The sequence below is a fragment of the Sceloporus occidentalis genome, unplaced genomic scaffold, assembly GCF_023333645.1.
Source record: "Sceloporus occidentalis isolate IW3139 unplaced genomic scaffold, rSceOcc1.0.p SCAF_6, whole genome shotgun sequence".
NCBI lineage: Eukaryota > Metazoa > Chordata > Lepidosauria > Squamata > Phrynosomatidae > Sceloporus > Sceloporus occidentalis.
Window position 1 is genome coordinate 85,184,865 of NW_028316986.1, and position 21,584 is coordinate 85,206,448.

The window sequence follows — 21,584 nt, forward strand, 5'->3', positions numbered from 1 at the left end:
AGTAGTATAATTCCACTGGAATAAACTAATGCATGTATCTATCTATCTATCTATCTATCTATCTATCTATCTATCTATCCATCCATCCATCCATCTATCTATATATATATGATACACAAAACTTTTCGTACTTGTTTATCTGCATTAAATCTTAAATCTTTCATTCCTTATAAAAAGATTTTCATACATCCAATGCCTAGATCTAGTAGGCCACCCTTGCATCAAAGCAGCATGTTTTTTTTTAAATCAGGATATCTCCTCTGGATATATTCCAGTGGATTGTAAAGTGTCAGGCATGTTTGAAAATTACTCCAATTTAATGTAAAACATGAAATTGCATTAAAGATTACTATAGTTCCTACTGCCAATTCCTTCAAGGTCTCATATCTTATTCATGTATTTTCCCCGTTCAATGCAAAATTTTCTGGATATAAAAATAACAAACAATACTATTTATCTTCCCTGCTATGTCAATATAAATAAGTGAGGCATCAAATTAGACTTTTTATCCACTCAGGCACATTCACATTTTGGTATACTCTAATGTATACCAAATTATCCCAGCCCTTCTACAAAAAGTTGTGATTACACACACACACACACACACACACACACACCCTGTGACAGGTTCATGGGTCCCTTCTTCCTTTTTCTGCCTGAGTAGGAGTAGAACACCTTGAGGGCGCCTATCTTTACTGCCAACCCCCTCCCCGCCATTGATTGGAATTCTCCTTGTACAGTAATGCACTTGGAAGTTGCCGGGATTCTTCTGCACTGTGCTTTCCACCTCTGACTCTGCAGAGATTTTCCTCCTTCCAACCCTGGTAAAGAGATAGAACTAAGCAAAGGCATGTGAAAGGTGTGTGAGAAAGTAGAGGTAATTAAAAGTTAAGGCTTTATTCTATCAAGACGTCTACATTACTAAAATGATGTCTCTCTCTTCATGAAGGGGCACCTTCCCTCCAGCCACACTTAGAGAAAGTTACAAATAATAATAATAATAATAATAATAATAAGTTTTATTTATAAACTGCTATTCCGCGTTGATCATAGCGGTGTACAGATAAGAATTGCAATGACAAATACAAAATACAGGGTAAAAATTGCAATACATAGATAAAACTTCAGTAAAAACATTTCGAAATTACAAATTAAAACCATACATCAGATCCAGGCCAGCTAAATGCGCTTGATAATACTGTACATATAGGGGGGAGTCGCATAATATCAAGGGACATCGGGGAAGGCTTGCTGAAACAGGAAGGTCTTAAGTCTCTTTTTAAAGAGATCCAGGGAGGTGGTGGAGCGGTGTTCCTCAGGAAGGGTGTTCCAGGTCCCAGGGACCGAGATGGAAAAGGCCCTTTGTGAAGTTGACACATATGTCATTGTCGGGATCCTCAACAAATTCTTCCCAGATGTCCTGAATGTGCGGGGTGGATTATATGGGGAGAGGTGGTCCTCAAAGTACCCTGGGCCCAAGCCATTTAGGGCTTTATAGGTTATAACCAACACCTTGTATTGTGCCTGGAAGCGAACAGGCAGCCAATGGAGATCATGCAGAATCAGTCTTATATGGTTGGCCCTGGGACATCCAGTGACCAACCTAGCTGCCATATTCTGTACTAGCTGAAGCTTCTGGGTTTGGTACAAGGGTTGCCCCATGTAGAGCGCATTACAGAAATCCAACCGAGAGGTTACCAGAGCATGTACCACTGTTTCAAGGTCCCCCCCCCCCCGGCCTAGGTAGGGTTGCAGCTGGGGTATCAGCCGAAGCTGGAAGTAGGCGCCTGAGAAGTCAGCTGGAGCGACGGGTCCAAAAGCACCCCCAGACTGCGAACTGAGTCCTTCAGGGGGAGCGTGACCACATTCAGGACAGGTGGACAAATTTCACCACCTGGACCGGGAGAGCCTATCACTAGACTACTTCCGTTTTCTCTGGATTCAAGCTGAGTTTGTTTTTCCTCATCCAGCCCATTACCGACTCCAAGCAGGCATTTAGAGGAGAGATGCCATCCCTAGTCACTGCATCAGTCGGAGACACAGAGAAGCATATTTGGGTGTCATCAGCGTACTGAGAACACCGCGCCCCATGTCTCCGGATGATCTCTCCCAGCGGTTTCATGTAAATGTTAAATAGCATGGGGGACAGAATAACTTCTTGAGGGACACCAGATGTAAGCACCCTCTTATCGGAGCAAACGTCCCCCAGCTGCACCATCTGGAATCTACCCAAGAGGTAGGAACGGAACCACTGGAGCGCAGTGCCCCCGATACCCAACTCCCTCAGGCGTTCCAGAAGGATACCATGGTCAATGATTAGTCTAAATCATTTCAGCCAAGGTGATCAAAATAATCATGAGCCCTGACACAAACTGGCTAAACTGTTTCCGTAGCTATCACAATCAGATAAGATCCAGGGTCCAGGATGTTCAGAATCTGGAGCTCCCCACAAGGAGTCTCCAAAGCATCCCTTCTGTTCTTTTTTTGTTAGAGTCTTTTGCTTCATGGTCACCTGGGGCTTTTATAATTTCTGCTGAGAAGGATCTCAAAAGTTCATGTTTCTGCTTAACTGGCCATATCATTGGGCAATTGCTCTCTCTTAACCTCTGTGATGCTGAGCACCACTAAAATGTAACTTAACCTCATCACATCTTTAACCCTTTGTTACCCAGAAAAAACTATTCCCTCAGCTGTGCTACCCAGGGAATAGCATGCCCATTATCACACACACATGATGGGAAGTTCTGCAACACCACAAAGTTGTACCACTTCAGGGTATAATTTCCAATGCACAATCTCAATGCAGACAACTAGAAGTATACTGAATAGTCATGCTGGTTCCAGTGTCTTTGCATAGTGATTTATTTTAAAGAGAGTCTAAACTTGTAGCTATTTTTAAAATTCATTTATTTTATTGTAGAGTTCCCACTCACTGGACCAATCCAAATCCCTGATGTTTCAAATATCTAATCTAATCTAATTGCCACAATTTAAAATTTCTCTTATTTCACACAACCATATAATATTGTATAAATGCTACTTAACTTTTTGTTGAAAAACATCTTCAAAGAAAAATAAACAAAGAACTGCATTTTCCAGTACTACAAGTGGATTAGAGTTTGGATAAATTGTTTTTGGATTACAGCTCACAGAATCCCCCAGCCAGGATTCTATAGTTCAGAAATAACACTGAACATTTTTAAAGGTAATCATCTTCCTATAGTAAATATGCATGAGAAAACTGCCACAGGGGAAGATACGTCTGCTGTTATTAATGCTACTCCAGTGACGTCAGTTCTGAACCTGATGAGATACCGAGGAAAAGGCTGATGCTACCAAGTGTCTCCAACCAGAATGGATTAACAATGTGTGTGTCTCTGATTTGAAACACTCTGGCATACAGCCATGCATCAAGCCACACAAATAAGATGAAATTTAGCACACTTACATACTAACCACTGTAGTAAAAATAATAACGTTACAATATTACCTTGCAATTTGGCTAAAACAATAAAAAGGAAATTTAGAAAGAAAATTAAGGGAAGTACAGCATATAAAGTTTGAATTTCAAATGACTTTGTTAAAAGCAGAGTCCCTGGGTAGACTCTAAAGGAACCTTTTCCAATCAGTGTCTGTCATCAAGATATATTCCCAACTGTTTTTCTGTAACATGGAAATTCATAAACTAAAACTACAACAAATATTTCTGTTTAAGAATTATTAAATGATGTATTTTGTGTTCCTGAAATATTACATTAATGCACTTTGAGCATGTATTTTTTTAAAGTTATCATCTGCTTTGTCTCATACTAATTTGATTTTTTCCCCTGAAGCACCACCTCAAGTATCAGAGCTACAGAAGTGGGTCTTACATTTGATTGCTGCACAAATCCTCACAGGAAATAAAAACTGAAGCAATGTAGCCTAAATCCAATCCCTAGTATTAATTCAAGAGTGTTTTTGTAAACTCCAGTCAAGCCTACTTTAGACAGACATATGGCAACTTTATGAATGAGCGACCTTCAAGACTTGCAAACTCAGGACTGTGGCCTTGATTGAGTCTATCTACCTGTAATGTGGTCTTTCTTCTTCGTTACTGCCTCCTTCCTTGCTAAGCACTATTGTCTTTACTAATGAGTCTTTACCATCTTTACTAAGGTTTTCTCATCATATGTCTAAGTACAACTGTCTCAGCTTAATCATCCTGGCTTATAAGCAGCCTTGTTTTCTTTAACAGCCATTAATTTGTCTTTTTGATAGCCTGTGATATCTTCAGCACCACATATCAAATGAGTTGCTTTCTTCACTGTCCAGATTTCATAACAATGCACTGCCAACTAAAGCAGACCCAGTGAAGGAATTTCCAATTATTAAGTCAAGACTTAAACAAATCCAATTGATTAAGCAGATCAACCTTAGTTGGTGTCAGAAACTGGATTAAGGTCTGTGGCACTTTCATGACACCTCAGTCCTTCTCATCTAATATTTATTTATCTCTATTTTTATAACTTTTATCTCTGCCTTTTACCACCTAGGTTCACTCTGAAAAGAAAACTGAAAATGCGCAAATCTGTGTCTGAATGGCCCTATGCAGCAGGTAGCTACTTTTGTAGATGAGCAACACAAAGAAGTTCAGGGGGATTGCCTGCTTTGGTTGAAATTGTTTAAAAAGGATCTAGAGAATTGTGTTTGGAATTATGCAATCTGTTAAACTGCAACAAGTTTATACTGAATACTGGTATTCAGCACTCTTTATCAGGACAAAAGCAAATACATCACCTGGAGATCTGCATTAAATAGCAGAATTAAAAGGTCAAATTTCAGACAGTCAGGTCAAAGTGTATTAGCAATTTATTAGACAGACAAATTCAAAAGAAAAAGCAAGGGAAGCAACTGAGAAACAGGAAGAAACTAGGTTGTTTAGGCATACAGGATTGACACACTAGATTTTTAACACTTCAGGACTTGACAGTTAGGTTTCTCGCATTCCAAAAATACATTTGAAAGGTAAAGTATCTGACTTCAAATAGGCACACAGTCCTGCAGAAACTTATAAATATGAATCTGTTACCTCAAAAAATAACATGTGCAACTAAAATGTAACTTTAGAACTGAAGAATGCCAACATACCATTAACACAGGCCTTAATTCAGGCACTTAAAGCATAGGTGAGGATTTTTTTTGAGATTTGTTTTAAAATTGTTTTGCAGTTTGATTGTTTTCACTTTGTAAAATCTCTATCAGGGCTTTCTTTTTTAATTGCCATAAAAAGTCAACTTTTCTTTTTCAATTTCCATGAAAAGTCATACTACTAGGCATGCAGTCATTATAAGTAATATACTTTGAATAAGGCTTATTACAATCCACATATGCTTGCAATAAAACCTCTGAAAAATGCATTCATTATAGCATTTGTTTCAAGAAATCATTTTTTTTTACTTTGGTAACCATTTGTCCAAATTTATTATAACTATTACAAATAGGAGGAGATCAGTGAATTCTTTGGGTCTGTACACACAGTGTTTCTATCTCTGCTTATAGGATTGAACCCCATGGGTCCATTTTTCATCAAAAGCTTTCAAACTTTCCTTAAAAGCACATAAATTTGACAGATGAAAAACTAGTCTCTTCTTGCTCAGCTCCTACACCTTTCACTGCCCAAAGTGATGTCTGCTGCAATAAACACAGCAGTCAAATGACAGAAACTAAAACTATTACTGTGGAACATAAGGGAGTGTTTAAGAAATGAAGGAAAACTAGACAAAGAGCAGACACACCACAGCAGCAGGCTTTCAAGGAGATTGCTCTGTTTGCCTTATCAATGTCAGTGGTGTTCCAATGTAAGACAGAACTCCATTTCTGTCCTCTTTCTACATACATTATCTAAAAGGTGTGCCAACTAAATTCTAATTATGAATTGAGAGTGACAGTATTCCAGGTGAGGTCTGAGCAAAGCAGAATATAGTGACACTATTACTTCCCTTGATCTAGACACTATGGCGCGTTACAGACTGCCCAAAACGGGTGGTCTCGCGCCACTGCCGGTTGCTCCGCGAGGGAGCCACAGCAGCCAAACCGCACGGCTCCCTTGCAGAGCAAAAAGAAGCCCCAAAATGGCGCTTCTTCTTGTGCCCTGGATGGGACGCCGCAAGGCGCTACTTGCACACTCGCGGCGTCATATCCAGGGCACGACGTGCGGACGCTATGCATCTGGCACGTAAAAATGGCGGTGCCCGTGTGTATAGGGCGCCACCATTATTACGCCCCCGTCATGTGCTAGGGGTGAGGCCGGTGTGGACGCTAGGTCCTCGGCCAACCCCTAGCACATGACGGGGGCGCCACAAAGGCCCGTTTGTAACGGGCCTATATCTCTATTGATGCAGCCTAAAATTGCATTGGCTTTTTTAGGTGCTGCATCATACTGTTGACTCATGTTCAACTTGTGGTCTACTAGGACTCCTACATCCTTTTAACATGTAGTCTCAGTAAGCCAGGTGTCTCCCATCCTATATTTATGCATTTCATTTTTTTTTTAATCTAAATGCAGTATCTTACATTTCTCTGTATTGAAATTCATTTTGTTAGCTTTGGCCCAGCTTTCTCATCTATTAAGCTCATTTAATCATCTCCTCTGGGGTATTAGCTATTCCTCCTAATTTGGTGTCATGTGCAAATTTGATAAGCATACTCCCTATTCTTTCATCTACGTCATTGATAAAGATGTTGAATAGCATCGGGCCCAGGACAGAACCCTGGGGCACCCCACTGGTCACTTCTCTCCAAAATGAAGAGGAGCCATTGCTGAATACCCTTTGGGCTTGGCCAGTCAACTAATCCCAAAATAATTTACAAAATTGTGTAAAAGCCATTGCCAGAATCCATTGCTCCACTACATTAGCACACAGATCTGTTATGCTACTGCAGTGCTGTTTTTGCACAGTTTACAGTGAGTGCACAGCTCTTTCCATCATCAATGGAAAAGAAAGTGCAGGCTCTGAACCACCTATTTATCCAGTGCTTAGTTTCCAGGTCAGTCCTTGGAGTCAGAGCATTCTGGGGAGTCTTGCTGGGAAAATTCTGGGGAGGCTTGCTGGGAAAAGGTATTGGATAAATAGGCTGTTTGAAGTTGTCAGTCTTCTTCAACTAGTGAAAATGGCTTTGCTTGCCTTCCTTTTTGACTGCTGCAGCTGCAGCCTTTTTCTCCTGCTGTGATACACGGCTAGTGGAGAGTACCAACAAGATTCTGGCTCATAACGGCTTCTCTTTCCTAGATATAATAAGATCATGAGCAATCATCTTAACATTTTTAAACCATTAATAATCTAAATATAACCAGTACTTCCATCTGCATTCTAGGATATTGAGATAACATTATCATTCCCAAGTTCCTATTTTCCATTCTCAATTTTCTTTAATGCATGGCCTGAAGAAAGAGTAGGGCGTAAGCTTTCTAGATATGAATGTGGCATTTTTATTCGTCTTAACTAGAGTTGAACACAAGCAAAACTCCAACCACTGGTTGAAAGGTTTAAGCACAAGCATTCCATATGTACATGCACAGCATATGGGACATTTGTATTTCCTTCATAAAGTGAAAGGGTTACTACAAGCTGGGACAAAATGTTTGGACTGTTTGCAATGTAGACAATGAAATAACTTGTAAATTAACCCATAGGATTTGATATTGGATAACATTAGACGTTTTGATACAATATCATTAAATTCAGTTTATATATAAAAACTGGTCCAAGAAAATAATTTTTCCTGAACATAGTACAGAGTTCATGGTGAAAGATGTGTACCGGCTGCCAATACGCGTTCAGGCTAAGTATATATCAATTTTTAAAAGTATACTGACACATTATAAAAAAAAGATATTCTTTCACCACAATAAAGCTGTTAAAAGTATGTGAACAGAAAGACATATCATGCAAGGAATACAGTCTTTCACCACACAAATGTTCTGCTTTATTCGGCTGTCTCCACACATAAAGCCTGTTAACTACTGGCAATGGACAAGAGACAGAGTAAGCACTGTTTGTATTTTTTTTTCTTTAAAAAAAAGTGGCTTTAAATCATTCTGACACTTTGCTCCCTTTAAAATCCATTGCAGACATTAACTCTCCTCCCTGAACCCACACAAAGCTAGATAAGGCTGCTGAATGTCCTTCTCCTAATTTCAGCAAAGCATCATAGTCAGCAAGAGAGGAATATGACTCATATGTGCTAATTATATGCTAATTGTCATTAAGCAAACTATTCAGCAGTTGAACCAATGGCATTGTCTGGACATTCATCAAATATAATAATCACAGGACACATGGGAGCCAGATTAAAGAAAAGAACTATACTAAAAAGCAGTTTGGAATTGGAGACCTCAAGCAGCTCTCAAAGGGTGATAATTAAGGAAATAATTGCACTGTCCACTTTTAAATTTAGTATGAGCTTATAATTCTTTGCTCTACTACAAGCCCAAATGTAATTCTATTCTGTATGTATAGGAGAAACCATCAGATATGTTAGTTGGGTGTGATGGCTTTGTGCGTATTCGGTTGCTACTGTAGTTTGGGGCAGTGGCACATTGTGGTTTGCTTGGATTGTCAGTGGGGCGCTGAATCTGCTCTGGGGTTTAATCTGAAATTTAAAGGAGATAATAATAATAATAATAATAATAATAAAATTTATTTATATACCGCTATTCCATGGATCATAGCGGTTTACAGCATAGTAAAAACAATTTAAAAACACAATATACAATAAAATAACAAGATAAAAACAACAGTACAATTACAAGGCTGACAGAATGGAAAAACGTCACATTCAGGGGGAGAAAAATAACACCAACGTTCATGGGGGGAATGCCTGACGAAAAAGGTAAGTCTTCAAGTTATCTAAGATATCTAAGGTGCTGGGCCTTTTTTGGTTCAACATTCTGAATAGCTCCTTTAAAGTTTGGGCTACCACCCAAAGAGGATTCACCACCACACTGACACAGAAGCCACCAGTTTGCAGTCTAGTTTCAGTAGAGTAAAGGGTACCAGCTTGATTGAAATTAAAGCCTGCAGTCGTGGATGGCTGAGAACATGGAAAATAAGAGTGTATCCAGATTGATTTAAAAGATCAGAAAGTCCTAGATTTTGTTCCTGTTTTTTCCAGTTTTATTTTGTAGATCCATACACATTTTGTCCATGTCAGAATATGTTCTGTCAGCTCCTGGTATGGTCTGAGACTTTTAAATCAGCTCCCCAAATCAATATTTTAATCCAGTATAAAATCAGAAAGAAAAGGAAGAAAATCTGAATTTTTCATTCTAAGTGAGGGGAAAATGTACCCAAAGTGAGGTTAAAGGGTAGCACACATGCTGTAATCCAAGAAGCCTGGCTTGGCATGAAGGTCCTTTAAAGACCTGTGATTATACAGCCCTCCCTGAGTGTTCTCACCAAAGTGTGGAAAAGTTACTCTCTCCTGGACAACAACTCCCAGAATATCCCAACTAGCATTGCTGGTAATAGTGTTAGTAAATGTATTCTGGAATTGTAGCCCCCATAGTACCTTTTCTGAGCTCTGGTTAACGTTATCGGTAGAGATGTGATTTTGTGTTTTTTCCAAGCTGTGATGTGAGACAAATGATGAAAGGAAGAAGAAAGCTTCCCCTCCCACTTTTGTGGCTCTTTTTTCATGAATTCCTTTCCCAGAAAGATTCACCAGGTGTATTCCCTGTTTTCTTTTTTGGTATCAGTTGTTGTTGTGTGCCTTCAAGTCATTTCTGACTTATGGCGACTCTACAGCAAGATTTGTTCAGAGTAGGTTTTGCCATTACTTTCGTCTGAGGCTGAAAGAGTGTGATTCACCCAAAGTCACTCACTAGATTTTCATGACCTTAGGGATTTGAACAAAACACATTTTCATTGTATTCAAACAGTTATTATTGTGTCTAGTTTGGCAATCAGCAGTGCTTGTGAATTAAAAAAATCCAGGATCCTAGTTCAACACCCAAACCTCTACAGCATGCTGGCTGTGGTATCAGATGAAAACTATGTTATTTGTCAGGACTTTCAGTAACTTTATTTGGTTGATGTTGTTGGTCATTTTACATAGACTTCTTTTCCTGTTCTGTATTTGAAATTACCGGTATTAGTGATTTAAATCCTTTATTTTTTTAATTCACAAACACTGCTGATTGCCAAACTAGACACAATACTAACCATTTGAATACAATGAAAATGTGTTTTGTTTTGTTTACTGAAGGTGGCGAAGGATGGGTAAAGAAAGTTTATTCTTTTTTGCCTTGCTAGAGACAATAATCCAATTGAAGCTGCAATGGAAATGCAAATACAAGCTTTGGAGAGGTAGTTTTTGCCAGGGTTGTGGCAAAGTTAACCTTCCTGTGACACAACTAGCAGCAGCGGGGGAGAGAGGCAGCGTCTTTGGGGCTCGGCAGGCCCCTGGAGTATCCCCCCTCCCATCTGGCAGCCCAGCAGCAGCGGCGACGGCGAGGGCACCGCCCAGGGCCCTTTAAAAGAGACCCAGGAACAGCGGCCTCGGCGAGGCGGCGCAGCAGCAGCAGCGGGGGAGAGAGGCAGCGTCTTTGGGGCTCGGCAGGCCCCTGGAGTATCCCCCCTCCCATCTGGCAGCCCAGCAGCAGCGGCGACGGCGAGGGCACCGCCCAGGGCCCTTTAAAAGAGGCCCAGGAATAGCAGCCTCGGCGAGGCGGCGCAGCAGCAGCAGCAGGGGAGAGAGTGTGTGGTGAAATTATTGATATGGGCAATAAAAAACGCTCCAGAACAAGCCCTGATACAAACAAGCAGAACAAAGCTTCCAAACAGCTTAAAATTGATGATTTACTTGTTAATGAGGAAACCGCGAGTATTCCATCTAAATTGGCAAACACAAATTTAGAATTTTCAATTCCAACTGCTAACAACTTTCTTGTGTTGGGACAAGAAAGTGAGCTTTTATCTGAACTTTTAGTATCTTCAGGGAGTGAACCAGCTAATATCTGTGGAGGGGTGTCCCTGGAATTAAATGAGCCCGCATGGGAGAAACTGCCAGATATCGAGAAGGAACAACTCACAAAGCAAAACAAGTCAGATCCCCCTGATTTTGTGACAAAACAATGCCTTTTAACAGCTCATACTGTCATTTCAATTTATGACCACTTAGGGAAAATTGTTAATCAGGTAGAGCTTCTCAAACATTCCTTTGAGACTTTTATGCAGAAGCAATTAGTGGCAAAAGAGAATTTAGATTATGTCAACAGAGAAATACCCAGTAAAGCGAGGATCTCCACTATCAATAACCCCAGAGGCAATCTACCAGCAACTTGTAAGGAGATGGGGGAAAGAAACCACAGTAGGGTTTTACAAGTAAACCAAGTTATGTTGCAAATTGCCTATAACAGTATAAACAACGGTAGATGGAGATCCAATAGAATCATTAGATCCTCGCTGAGCCAACTCCTGCAGGTGCCCTTCTACGACATTGATATCCTTGATGTGGAATGGCTTCCTAATATATCAACTTATAAACGAATCTTGTTAACTTTTGAACAATCTACAATTCCTCTCATGTTGTTGAAAATGAAACCTTTTTTATTTAAATTCCAAATAATTCCAGCACAGGTTTTTCGTGATCAAATTATATCTCCTCTGTTCCCTAATAAGCATGGTAGTGGGGGGCCTGCAGTTCAAAGTAATGCCCACTTGATAATCCCTAAAGGAATCCCTAAAGGGACCCTGAGTAAGACCACACCGAAGCCCAATTCCGTTAAAACCTCCAACAGCACGGCAGAGTCAATCCACAGAGAAACTGGACACAGATTTAAGCGATTTAATAATTAATATAGAACAACATGACATTACATCCAGAGTGGACGACCATAAAAATATGCTGCTTACTACAAAAGATTTGGCCATACCACTGTGGAACTCAATAACTACTGTTGAGGCCCATGATGTGGAGAGGGCTTTAGATATGAGTTCTATTGATGCTCTCTTATCAATGAATAAAAAGGACCTTACAACTATAACTCCAGTACAACCTTTGGAACCTAAGAGAGTTAATACTGTACCCTCTCTGCATGAAGCATCTAACAAACAAAAGGGTCCGGTTCAAACAGAGCTCTTGAACATTGATGACGACATGGACTCTACATCAGCCTGACAACTAAGCTTATTAAGTTGGGCTGGGGAAATAAGTTCCATGATGCAGACTTTGCAAATTACCTTCAAACTTTTAAAATTCTATGTTTACAAGAGACATGGGCCCTTGAAAATAATTTGCCATCTCTTTATGGTTTCCAAGCATTTTCTGTCCCCGCAGTTAAAAGTTGTACAAGAGGCCGTGGTAGTGGTGGTCTCACAATATTCATATCGGTTGATTTGCAGGCAGAGATTCAGCCAATAACTAGTGCTTTTCCACATTGTACACAAGTGCTAGGTATTAAGAGCGCGGGTTTTGGTTCCTTAATATGTATAAATGTTTACTTTCCCCCTAACTTAGCAAAGAACGTAGGTCCTAATAATATCTGGGATAGTTTATCTGAAACCATATTTTCCTTAGAGAGCCAATATCCCTCTACAAGGCTTTTACTTTGTGGAGATTTTAATGCTAGAATCGGAAATGACTCAAGGCAAGTGGAGAGTACTAACCAAGGTTCAATTACTTATACTGTACCAGTTCCAAGGGTCTCAAAGGATATAATTACCAACAAAGGGGGCTTTAAACTTATAGAAATTCTTTCTTTGCATGGCTTGCTGTGCCTTAATGGAACCCATTATGATCTGACATCGGGTCCATATACTTATGTTACCAACAGGGGAACAAGTACAATAGATTATATAATAGTATCTGCAAATTTGGTTCCTGATATTTGTAGATTTGAAGTTATTAGTCGTGTTGAAAGTGATCATTTCCCATTGTCATTATTATTTAATACTGGGTCACTTCATCCCCCTTGTGCTCCCCAAAATTTAAATTTAAACTTAAATCTAAATGGAATTCATATCGGGGAACAGAGAATACGGTGGTCAATTAATTTGGGCAGCTCAATCCATCAGATGCTGGAGAGTATTACTTTTAAGTCCCTGCAATCAGCTATTTTAAATTCCACCTCAGATATTCTACATACTTTCCAAACTATCATTCAAATGCTTAGGCCCAAGTTGGTGAGCAACAAACAATTTAATCCCAACACGGTAGCAACTAACAGATGGTTTGATTCGGAATGCCGAAGTGCTCGGAAAGCATTGGTGAAGTGCTCTCGGCAGGCACTTAGAAACAACGATAATATCTCTCCTGAAACCTTAGCCTCTATGCGGTCAGCCTATAAGGCACTCTTAAAACACAAAAAAGATGAATATATTAGAACGCAATGGAAACAACTAGCGCAAGCGGTTACAGAAAAAAATGAGAAACAGTTTTGGGATATTACTGCTTCTAGCATGAATAGGATTAGACTGGTCATTGTGGGGCATATTACATCACAACAATGGTATAGCCACTTTAGTAAGCTCTATGGAGCCACAAATGCAGAGCATCACTCTCCTTCTGTTTTAAAAAATATCTATCTGCCTCAATGGCCCCCAGTTTCAGAATCCGAGATAAAAAAGCTGATTGCAGCTCTGGCATTGAATAAAGCCCCAGGAGAAAATATGATGCCCCCAGAAATATATAAAAAATTTTCTGATTGGTGGGCTCCAATATTAGCTAAGGTGTTTACCCAGATTAATAACACTGGGATAACTCCAGTAGGCTGGAAACAGAGTGTAGTCGTCCCCATATATAAGAAGGGAGATAGGCAAGAACCTAATAACTATCGGCCCATAAGCCTTCTGGACATGGATTCTAAGTTATACAGTAGATATTTATTAAACAGACTGGAGGATTGGGAATTTAATAACCAGATTATTTATCCTGAACAAGCTGGATTCAGGGAAGGCCAGAGTACTATTGACCACTGTTTGACTCTTTATTACTTAGCCCAGAAAGGAATCGAAGGCCCTACAAAACATCTATTTGTTGCCTTTATTGATCTAGCAGCAGCCTTTGACTCAATTGACAGAAACTTGTTATGGCTTAAATTGGCCAATACCAATATAGATAATCGCTTACTGTTTCTGATTAAGGAACTTTATACCAATACAACAGCAAGGATAAGAGTTGGTACTTCTGGCTCACTAACTGATCCCATTCCCACAAATAAAGGAGTTAAACAAGGATGCCTCTTGGCACCAACACTTTTTAATTTATACTTGAATAACATTATCCCAGTACTTTCTGGTCCAGAATTCTTCCCGCCTACACTTGGATCTAAAAAGATCTCTATTTTGTTATATGCCGATGACATGGTTTTAATCTCACTTACATGTATAGGTCTGAGAAGGTTACTCTCCAAGTTAGAGACATTTTGTTCCAAGGAAAAGCTTGTTATTAACTATAATAAAACAAAGGTAATGGTTTTTGGGAAAAGACACGCTGATTTTCGTTGTTCTATTAATGGTCATCAGATTGAACAATGCAGAGAATTTAAGTATCTCGGCATTTATTTCACAGAAAACCTTTCCTGGAAGCCCCATATAGAAGCTAGTAGAGCAGTAGCTGTGAGATTAATTGGAGCAATCCTTAGATTCTATAATCAGGCAGGGGGTCACTTAGTTGCGCCTGCTGTTAAAATATTCCAGAGTAAAGTTATAACCCACATTCTTTATGGCGCTGCCGTGTGGGGTTGGGATGATTCCCAATTGGTCAAACTGGAGGCTATCCAGAATATGTTTCTTAGGAAATTGTTCCTACTTCCACCTGGCACGCCTGCAGCCTTGGTTCGGGCTGAGGTTGGCCTTCCTTCTATTAGAGCTCGTATTCATTTTGCTTTATTTAATTATTGGAGATCTGTAAAAGATTCTACGGTTAAGGTCTTTCCTAAGTTGTGCTTTCATTATTTACCAAGCTGCAAAGTTTGGAGCTCAAGATACCAGAGGCTGCTTGAAACATATCCTGCTTTAATTGAAAATCCCTCCAGTTGGAATTCAAGAGAGAAACTCCGTGAATATATATTTAACCAAAATGTGTATCTGGATAGACTGACTATTAATAACTCGAAATTTTCTAAATGGTTTAGATTATATAAATTGGACCATCAGATGGCTGTTTATTTAGGGAACCTTACATTTTTAAAGCTTAGACAGGCTTTTACAGCTCTCCGCTTCCAAACAATGCCCTCAGTTATGATTGATGGTAGATTTTCACATACACCTAAGGAATCCCGTTTATGTATTTGTGGAGCCTCAGAAATTGAGGATTTGCCTCACTATTTGTTTTCTTGCTCACTATATACTGGTCCAAGAACTAAATTTATGGGATCTATTCTGTCCAATTTACAGTCTAATACCATTTCTGAAAAAATTTATTATCTCTTGTCTGATATCGATTCTAAGGTAACTTATAAGGTTTCACTGTTTGCTTCAGCAGCAATTAAAATTCGGGCAAGGGTAATAGCAGACATCGCAGTTGATTGCCAGGGGGATGACCTTATCTAAACTTTGAAGCTTTTTTTTTTCCTTCTTTTCTCTTAATGTTTTTAACGATTGTTAAGTGGACGATTTTACTCAAACTTTGAAGTGGTTTGTTTTTTTTTGTTTTGTTCCCCCCCCCCCCTTCTTCTAATGTTGTCCTATTCAATTGATTGGAAGTATATTATGTATTAAGTTTGGATGTTATTTGAGGGGATATTTTATAAATTTTAAATCGTTGTTACTGGTTTTATATTTTATATTTTATCATGCGAATGGCCTTTGGCTTAAGCATTAATAATAAAGACAACTGTATATTCAGACTGATTAAAAATACCCAAAAGTCCCAGATTCTAATATTTTTTCTTTCTGATTTTATTCTGGAAATCCATACATGTTTTGTTTATTCCAGAATATTTTCTGTCAACTATGATCAGAGACTTTTTATACCCAGAATGAAATCAGAAAGAACCAAAAAAATATGTACTTTTAAATCAATCTAGATGTTATTTTAGTTGGTAGTAACACAAGATCATCTGTTTCTAAAAATACCTCTTTGATAAGTCTAAAACAAATATTTTAATGTTTTAGGAAGACACAAAATCATGACACTACAGACTGTCCTCAAGGGCAGCCATGTTTGTTATCTTGCTCAAGTTTTACTTAGATCACCTCTAAGCTATACTCTGAATATCAGCCTACTTGGGGGGGGGGGGGGGGAGGAGACCATCCAGGCAACTGAGATCTTTACATCTTCCTCTGTGTGTAGAAGGTGTGTTGAAAAGTAGGGGCGCAGTTTTAGGATGTAAGGAATATTCAAAAATATTTTTAAATGGTCAATTTTAAATGGTTTCTCAAATGTCAGGAAATCCTGTTGATGCGTATCTTATACAGGAAAGAATCATTGCAGTTCAGGACTTACTCTGTGTGAAAAATGTGTGTGAAAAAATAAGTTTCCTGCACAGAAAATGCCACTTTCTATGGGGGAACAGCCTTGTGGATTCTCAAACTGCAAATAGTCTTTGAAAGCTAGGCAGTTTTTGATAGCTTTCAAAGAGAAAAAGAGGAAATTATTTATTACAAAGCTTTGATCCATAGCTGTTTTGGTTTTGACCATGCTGCAAGGAGAAGAGATACTATGTTGACTTAAGAAAAAAGGGATAATCACGCAGCTCCTCACTGTGCAGCAGTGTGTCAGTAGAGGGATAGGCAGAAATATTCTGAGCAAACCTGACAGCAGGGATAGGGAACCACTGACTCTCCATTTGTTTTGGATTACATCTTCCACTATCCCTCTCCACTGGCCATGCTGACTCCTGGAAGACAAAAGGTTCCCACGTCTGCCTGTGAAGGATCATCATTAAAATGAGTCCAAAATACAAGAAGGGCTAAGCTTGGTTGTATTTTTCCCCACCCTTATCACCTGCCTTCTGAGGGTGCTAATACAAATGGCCTATGGTTTATCTTTAGAGTGGAAATGCATGTCAGATTGGCAGTTTGGCAAAAGCTTGAATGTAGCTGATACAGGTACCTGTAAGCCTCAAGATGGTCCCCCCTCTTGTATGTGATGGTCATGGTCATCACTCTACAAGCCTGGAAATCCTGCAGGCTGCAAGATGTTATAGCAGCCCCAAAGGGATGGTTAAAGTTAGCAGGGAGAGGCTAGGAACATTGTTTGGAAACTGCAGCTTCCAGAATCCTACAGCCAGTAGAATTTGTAATACTTAATTCTGAAATTCACTTTAAAAAAAAAAGTAATTTCTCTAAAGTATAGGTAAGAATGCTCACATTATTCCTATCCAAATTTCTCCCATACTCTTGTATTCTGAAAAGGCAACAATGCACTTTCATTCTGCTATTTTTTTATTTCTGAATTTCTTCAAACTGCTGTGTGTGACAGATTTCAAAAAATATCCAACATAACCCTGTAAAGCTGGTGGGGAAAAAAACTAGTGGATAATGAAGGATGCAGCATCATAAGCACAGACCTAGCTGCCTAGAGACACATCACCTTCCCTTTTACAGTCCTAATGTTTAAGTTGTACCAGTTAGTCCTTACCCTAAAAGGGAGACTTTGATGGATGTTGATAAATGTTTAATAAAGTTGTGGCCAATTTTCAACCCGGCTTTCCCCTGCAAGCACGAAAGATAATCATTGCACCCATGTGATTACTTTGTTGAATTGGGTTGTGAAAACAGACTAATCCATTTGATTAAATACATTGTTGACAGCATCGTTATTTCTCCTCTGTCCTTCAGACTAACTCTGAAAAATAGGATACAGACACATTACACAAACCAAACTGACTACCTTTCAAAGACTAAGACACGAAAAGGCAAATAAAAAATTTTCTATCATTTGGTGACATTTTCTGTTCTACACAAAACACTTTTCCATCTGACAAACTTTAGCAGCTAACCAAACAAGAAATAATGGTGCTTTTACCCCAAAAGTAATCCTATAAGGAGACAAAGAGTGAAGAATGAGAAAACTGGCAACCAGCTGCTGTCAAGGGCAAATGCACTGACTACTAATTTCTCAAAACTAACTTTATCTACTGACTTGCTCTGCATTTAGCTAACAATGCACTCTTGCAATACAAGCACGTGGAACCAAACTTTTGCACTGAAACTGATTTGCCAACGTACAGTACACTTCAGAAGAAATCCTATAAGCAGACACAGTCAAGGGCTGCATCCCTACTGCAGAAATAATTCAATTTGACACTTTAATTGCTATGGTCCAATGTGATGGAATTTTGGGAATTGTAGTTTGTTGTGGCACCAGAGCTCCCTGGCAGAGAAGGTTACATATCTTACAAAACCACAAATCCCAGGATTCCATAACATTGAGTCATGGCAGTTAAAGCAGTGTCAAACTGCATTAATTCTGCAATGCAGATGCAATCAAAGTGGACTTTTTTTAATTGGTCCAATTCCACTTAGATCAATTGGGCAAGGCCGTTTCTTTGTGCCATGAGTGTCCAACAGTAACCCTGTTTCTGGACTGCAACTTGCATAATTACTCCCCCATGATGAGTTGGCTAGGACTATGGGAACTGAAGTCTAACAACATAGCATTGGAGTTTATCACACGGGGAAAATTGGAAGTTTAAAAGGGTCAGAACCCACAGTTATCCAGCGTATAAGGCATAATTTGTGCAATTGTGAGTTAATAACGGGTTCTGACCATTTTAAACTTCCAATTTTCCCGATGTGATAAACTCCATAGGGAAAGTCAAAGCTGCCCGCCCACCTCATACAAACAGACTATACAATTTTTTGCCTTCAGGTCAACTCCAACTTACAACAACCTTATTCTAAGTAGTTGTGTACTTCTAAATATGTGCACACCAGATCAGGCATCATTTGCTGCATCTGAATACATCTATAGGCCTGCTTGGGGGTATTTCATATAGAAGCAAATTAGACAGATTAAAAGAGGACTGAAACAAAAGGAGTGATAGAAGAGAAATAAAGTTTATGCTATACCATGCTATATACTCCTCCTAATCACTTCAGAAACGCATTTGAGTTAGAATGCAGTCATTGAGAACATGGCTTGCTTAGCACGGCTCCTTTTGGAATAGTTTCAGTACATCAATATCAAGTTTTGCAATATCATACAGAAGAATTCATTTGTAAAGAGAACAATGACTGTTGCTTGGGCAAACTACTTGAACTTTACTAGTGCTGGTCAGTAAAAACATGCAGAAATGAAATTTAAAGCATTAGGATCATTATTAGTACATCCTACTCACTAAGAAACTGTGGCTTTCTCTCCTCTTAACTTTAATTGTTCCGCAAAGATTTTGTGAAAACAATCTTTAAATCTCAAAGCAAAAAAGGGTATATAAAACAGAATATATCAGACAGCTTTTCATATTTGTGCTGTTCATTTATGGCACTCAATGACTTTTACCTTTCAAAATCAAAAGATAGCCTAACCAGTTCAATTAATTTTAAAATTCCCATTAACGTCAGTTGGCTCAGCTTATGGATACACATCATTTCCCCCTTCAAATTAATGGGATTTGAAATGCTCAATCTGAGTAGTTGATAGCCACAATTTTATTACAATATTTCTAGAGATGTTTTGCTTTTGCAGATATAATAACTGAAGACACCTCATGGTCAAATTAAATCTAATGGAATGCAAATGACTCGATATTCTTTTTTTAAAAAACAGTAATTTTAAGTAAAACGTGTGTGTGATGGCAACCCTCAGGCAAACCTATAATGGGTTTTTCTTGGCAAGATTTGTTCAGAGGAGGTTAGCCTTTATGTTCCTCTGAAGGTGAGAATGTAACTCACCCAAGATCACCCAATGGTTTCCATGGCTGAGCAGGGATTTGAACCCTGATCTCCAATGATCAAACCATTATACCACATGGGCACTCTGAATGCAACTAGGTCAACATATAACTGAAGCCAGGTCCACTTTCCTTGGGTAGGATTGCAGCTGATGTGACAAATGAAGCTGACTAAAGGATTTATCAACTTCTCCTACCATCCGTGTTTACACAGATTGCAATTACTTCATAAGGCCCCTGCAACTACAAACTTTGCTCTCCAGAGGAAGTGAACCTCTATCTCAATGCCATTTGAGCTAGATCATTCAAACTATTTTAATCTTGTCTACATTAAGATTGTCTTGGATAAATTATTTTCCCAGCAGAAGAAATGTCAGTTTAAGATTAATGGATCTTTCAAAAATCTTGAATTTTTCCTAACATAATTATAAAAAGAACAAGGGTTAACTTACTTGATGTAGTATGGAACTTTGTTATGTGACACTGACCTCTGCCACGGTAGCTGAACAGAGTCTGCAGGGGACAAAAACACAAGTCATAATTATGAAACAAGAGAGCAGTATTTGATTTTACAGATAGATTCATTTATTAAAAGGTACTGAATAGCAGGAGCTCTTCGGAACCTGGGACTGAGGATCCATCTATTTAATTGTTAATATTCTAAAAAATAAAGGTTAGAATTCTATCAGTGCACCACACCAGTACTTGCACTTTCCCCAAGCAGTGCAGTGGTGGTGTTTTTGGGAGGGCAGACAAAATCTGCTAGTTCTGAACAACCTATTTCACAAGTGCATTACTTCATGGCTGCCACACCCATATTGTTTTGTCTTCCTGCCATCAATATAGACCTGCATAATGCAACCACAGGATTGTGGCTGTAATCACCACTTTTTACCCAGATCTTTTACATCTGCAGCAACTTTTATTGGGGGCAGTCATGTCAAGAAGTGCTGCTGCTGTAAAAGAGGATAATTCCAAGGAGTGAAGCTCTATCTAACACCAAGCTTGGAACAGATCTCTGCTTAATCTTAACCCACTGTTTTACAAAAAGGTATTATTTAGCAAGTGGTTGCATGCCCTCTGAATTGTTTTCTGGGCTCTCCAGTTTTGCTACAGTATGTTGGTTGATGTTTGAGCTTCTACTTTTTTAAAAGTGTGATGTGTTTATCATTCAATCTTTTTTATTTCCCCAAATAATTTAATTTCCTCAGTTTCTAAATTCCTTGAAAATAAAACAATGATCAATTAGAAGAATTGCTGGAAATTCTTCTGAGCCTACAAGACAATGACATATCAAATAAATAAATAAATAAAATGAGATAAGTAGGCTGCTGAACATCTGAACTCCCTCACCACCCAAGCCTAATGTTGTCAATCAGTGTAAATTGTAAGACATTTAAGAAAGTGTAGCACTTAGAACAATACAAACACATAGATATGGTATACTGTAAGACATTATTCTGTTGATCTTTTGTGCATAGGTGATAATTCTTCCTCCTCTGCTTGTGTGTCCTAATGAAGACTGAGTATTACATCTGCACCAGAACAAGCCACTATAATTAAGGCTAATTAATTCTAAAGTCCATTCTAGATTTGCAAACCTGTATAAAATCTATGTTGGAAATAGGAACTTCAGTTAATTAGTATTTTCTTTCCTCCTTATTTCTCTTATATATCATTATATTAACCATCCTTTCTTGATAGCACTTTGCTGACATTAATGTATACTAGGATATAAAGCTACCTCAACAGGGTCTTGTAT

The 21,584-nt window shown here is 38.8% G+C and overlaps 1 protein-coding gene across 3 annotated transcripts in view; it reads right to left on the reverse strand.

Annotated features, from left to right (window-relative positions):
- The window catches only part of UTRN (utrophin), a 446,595-nt gene that overhangs the window by 73,770 nt on the left and 351,241 nt on the right, over positions 1–21,584 (reverse strand). For all 3 annotated transcript variants that reach the window (XM_089530248.1, XM_089530249.1, XM_089530250.1), the window contains exon 59: positions 20,275–20,335. In XM_089530248.1, coding sequence (XP_089386374.1) covers positions 20,275–20,335 — 61 coding nt within the window. The remainder of the gene's footprint in view (positions 1–20,274; positions 20,336–21,584) is intronic.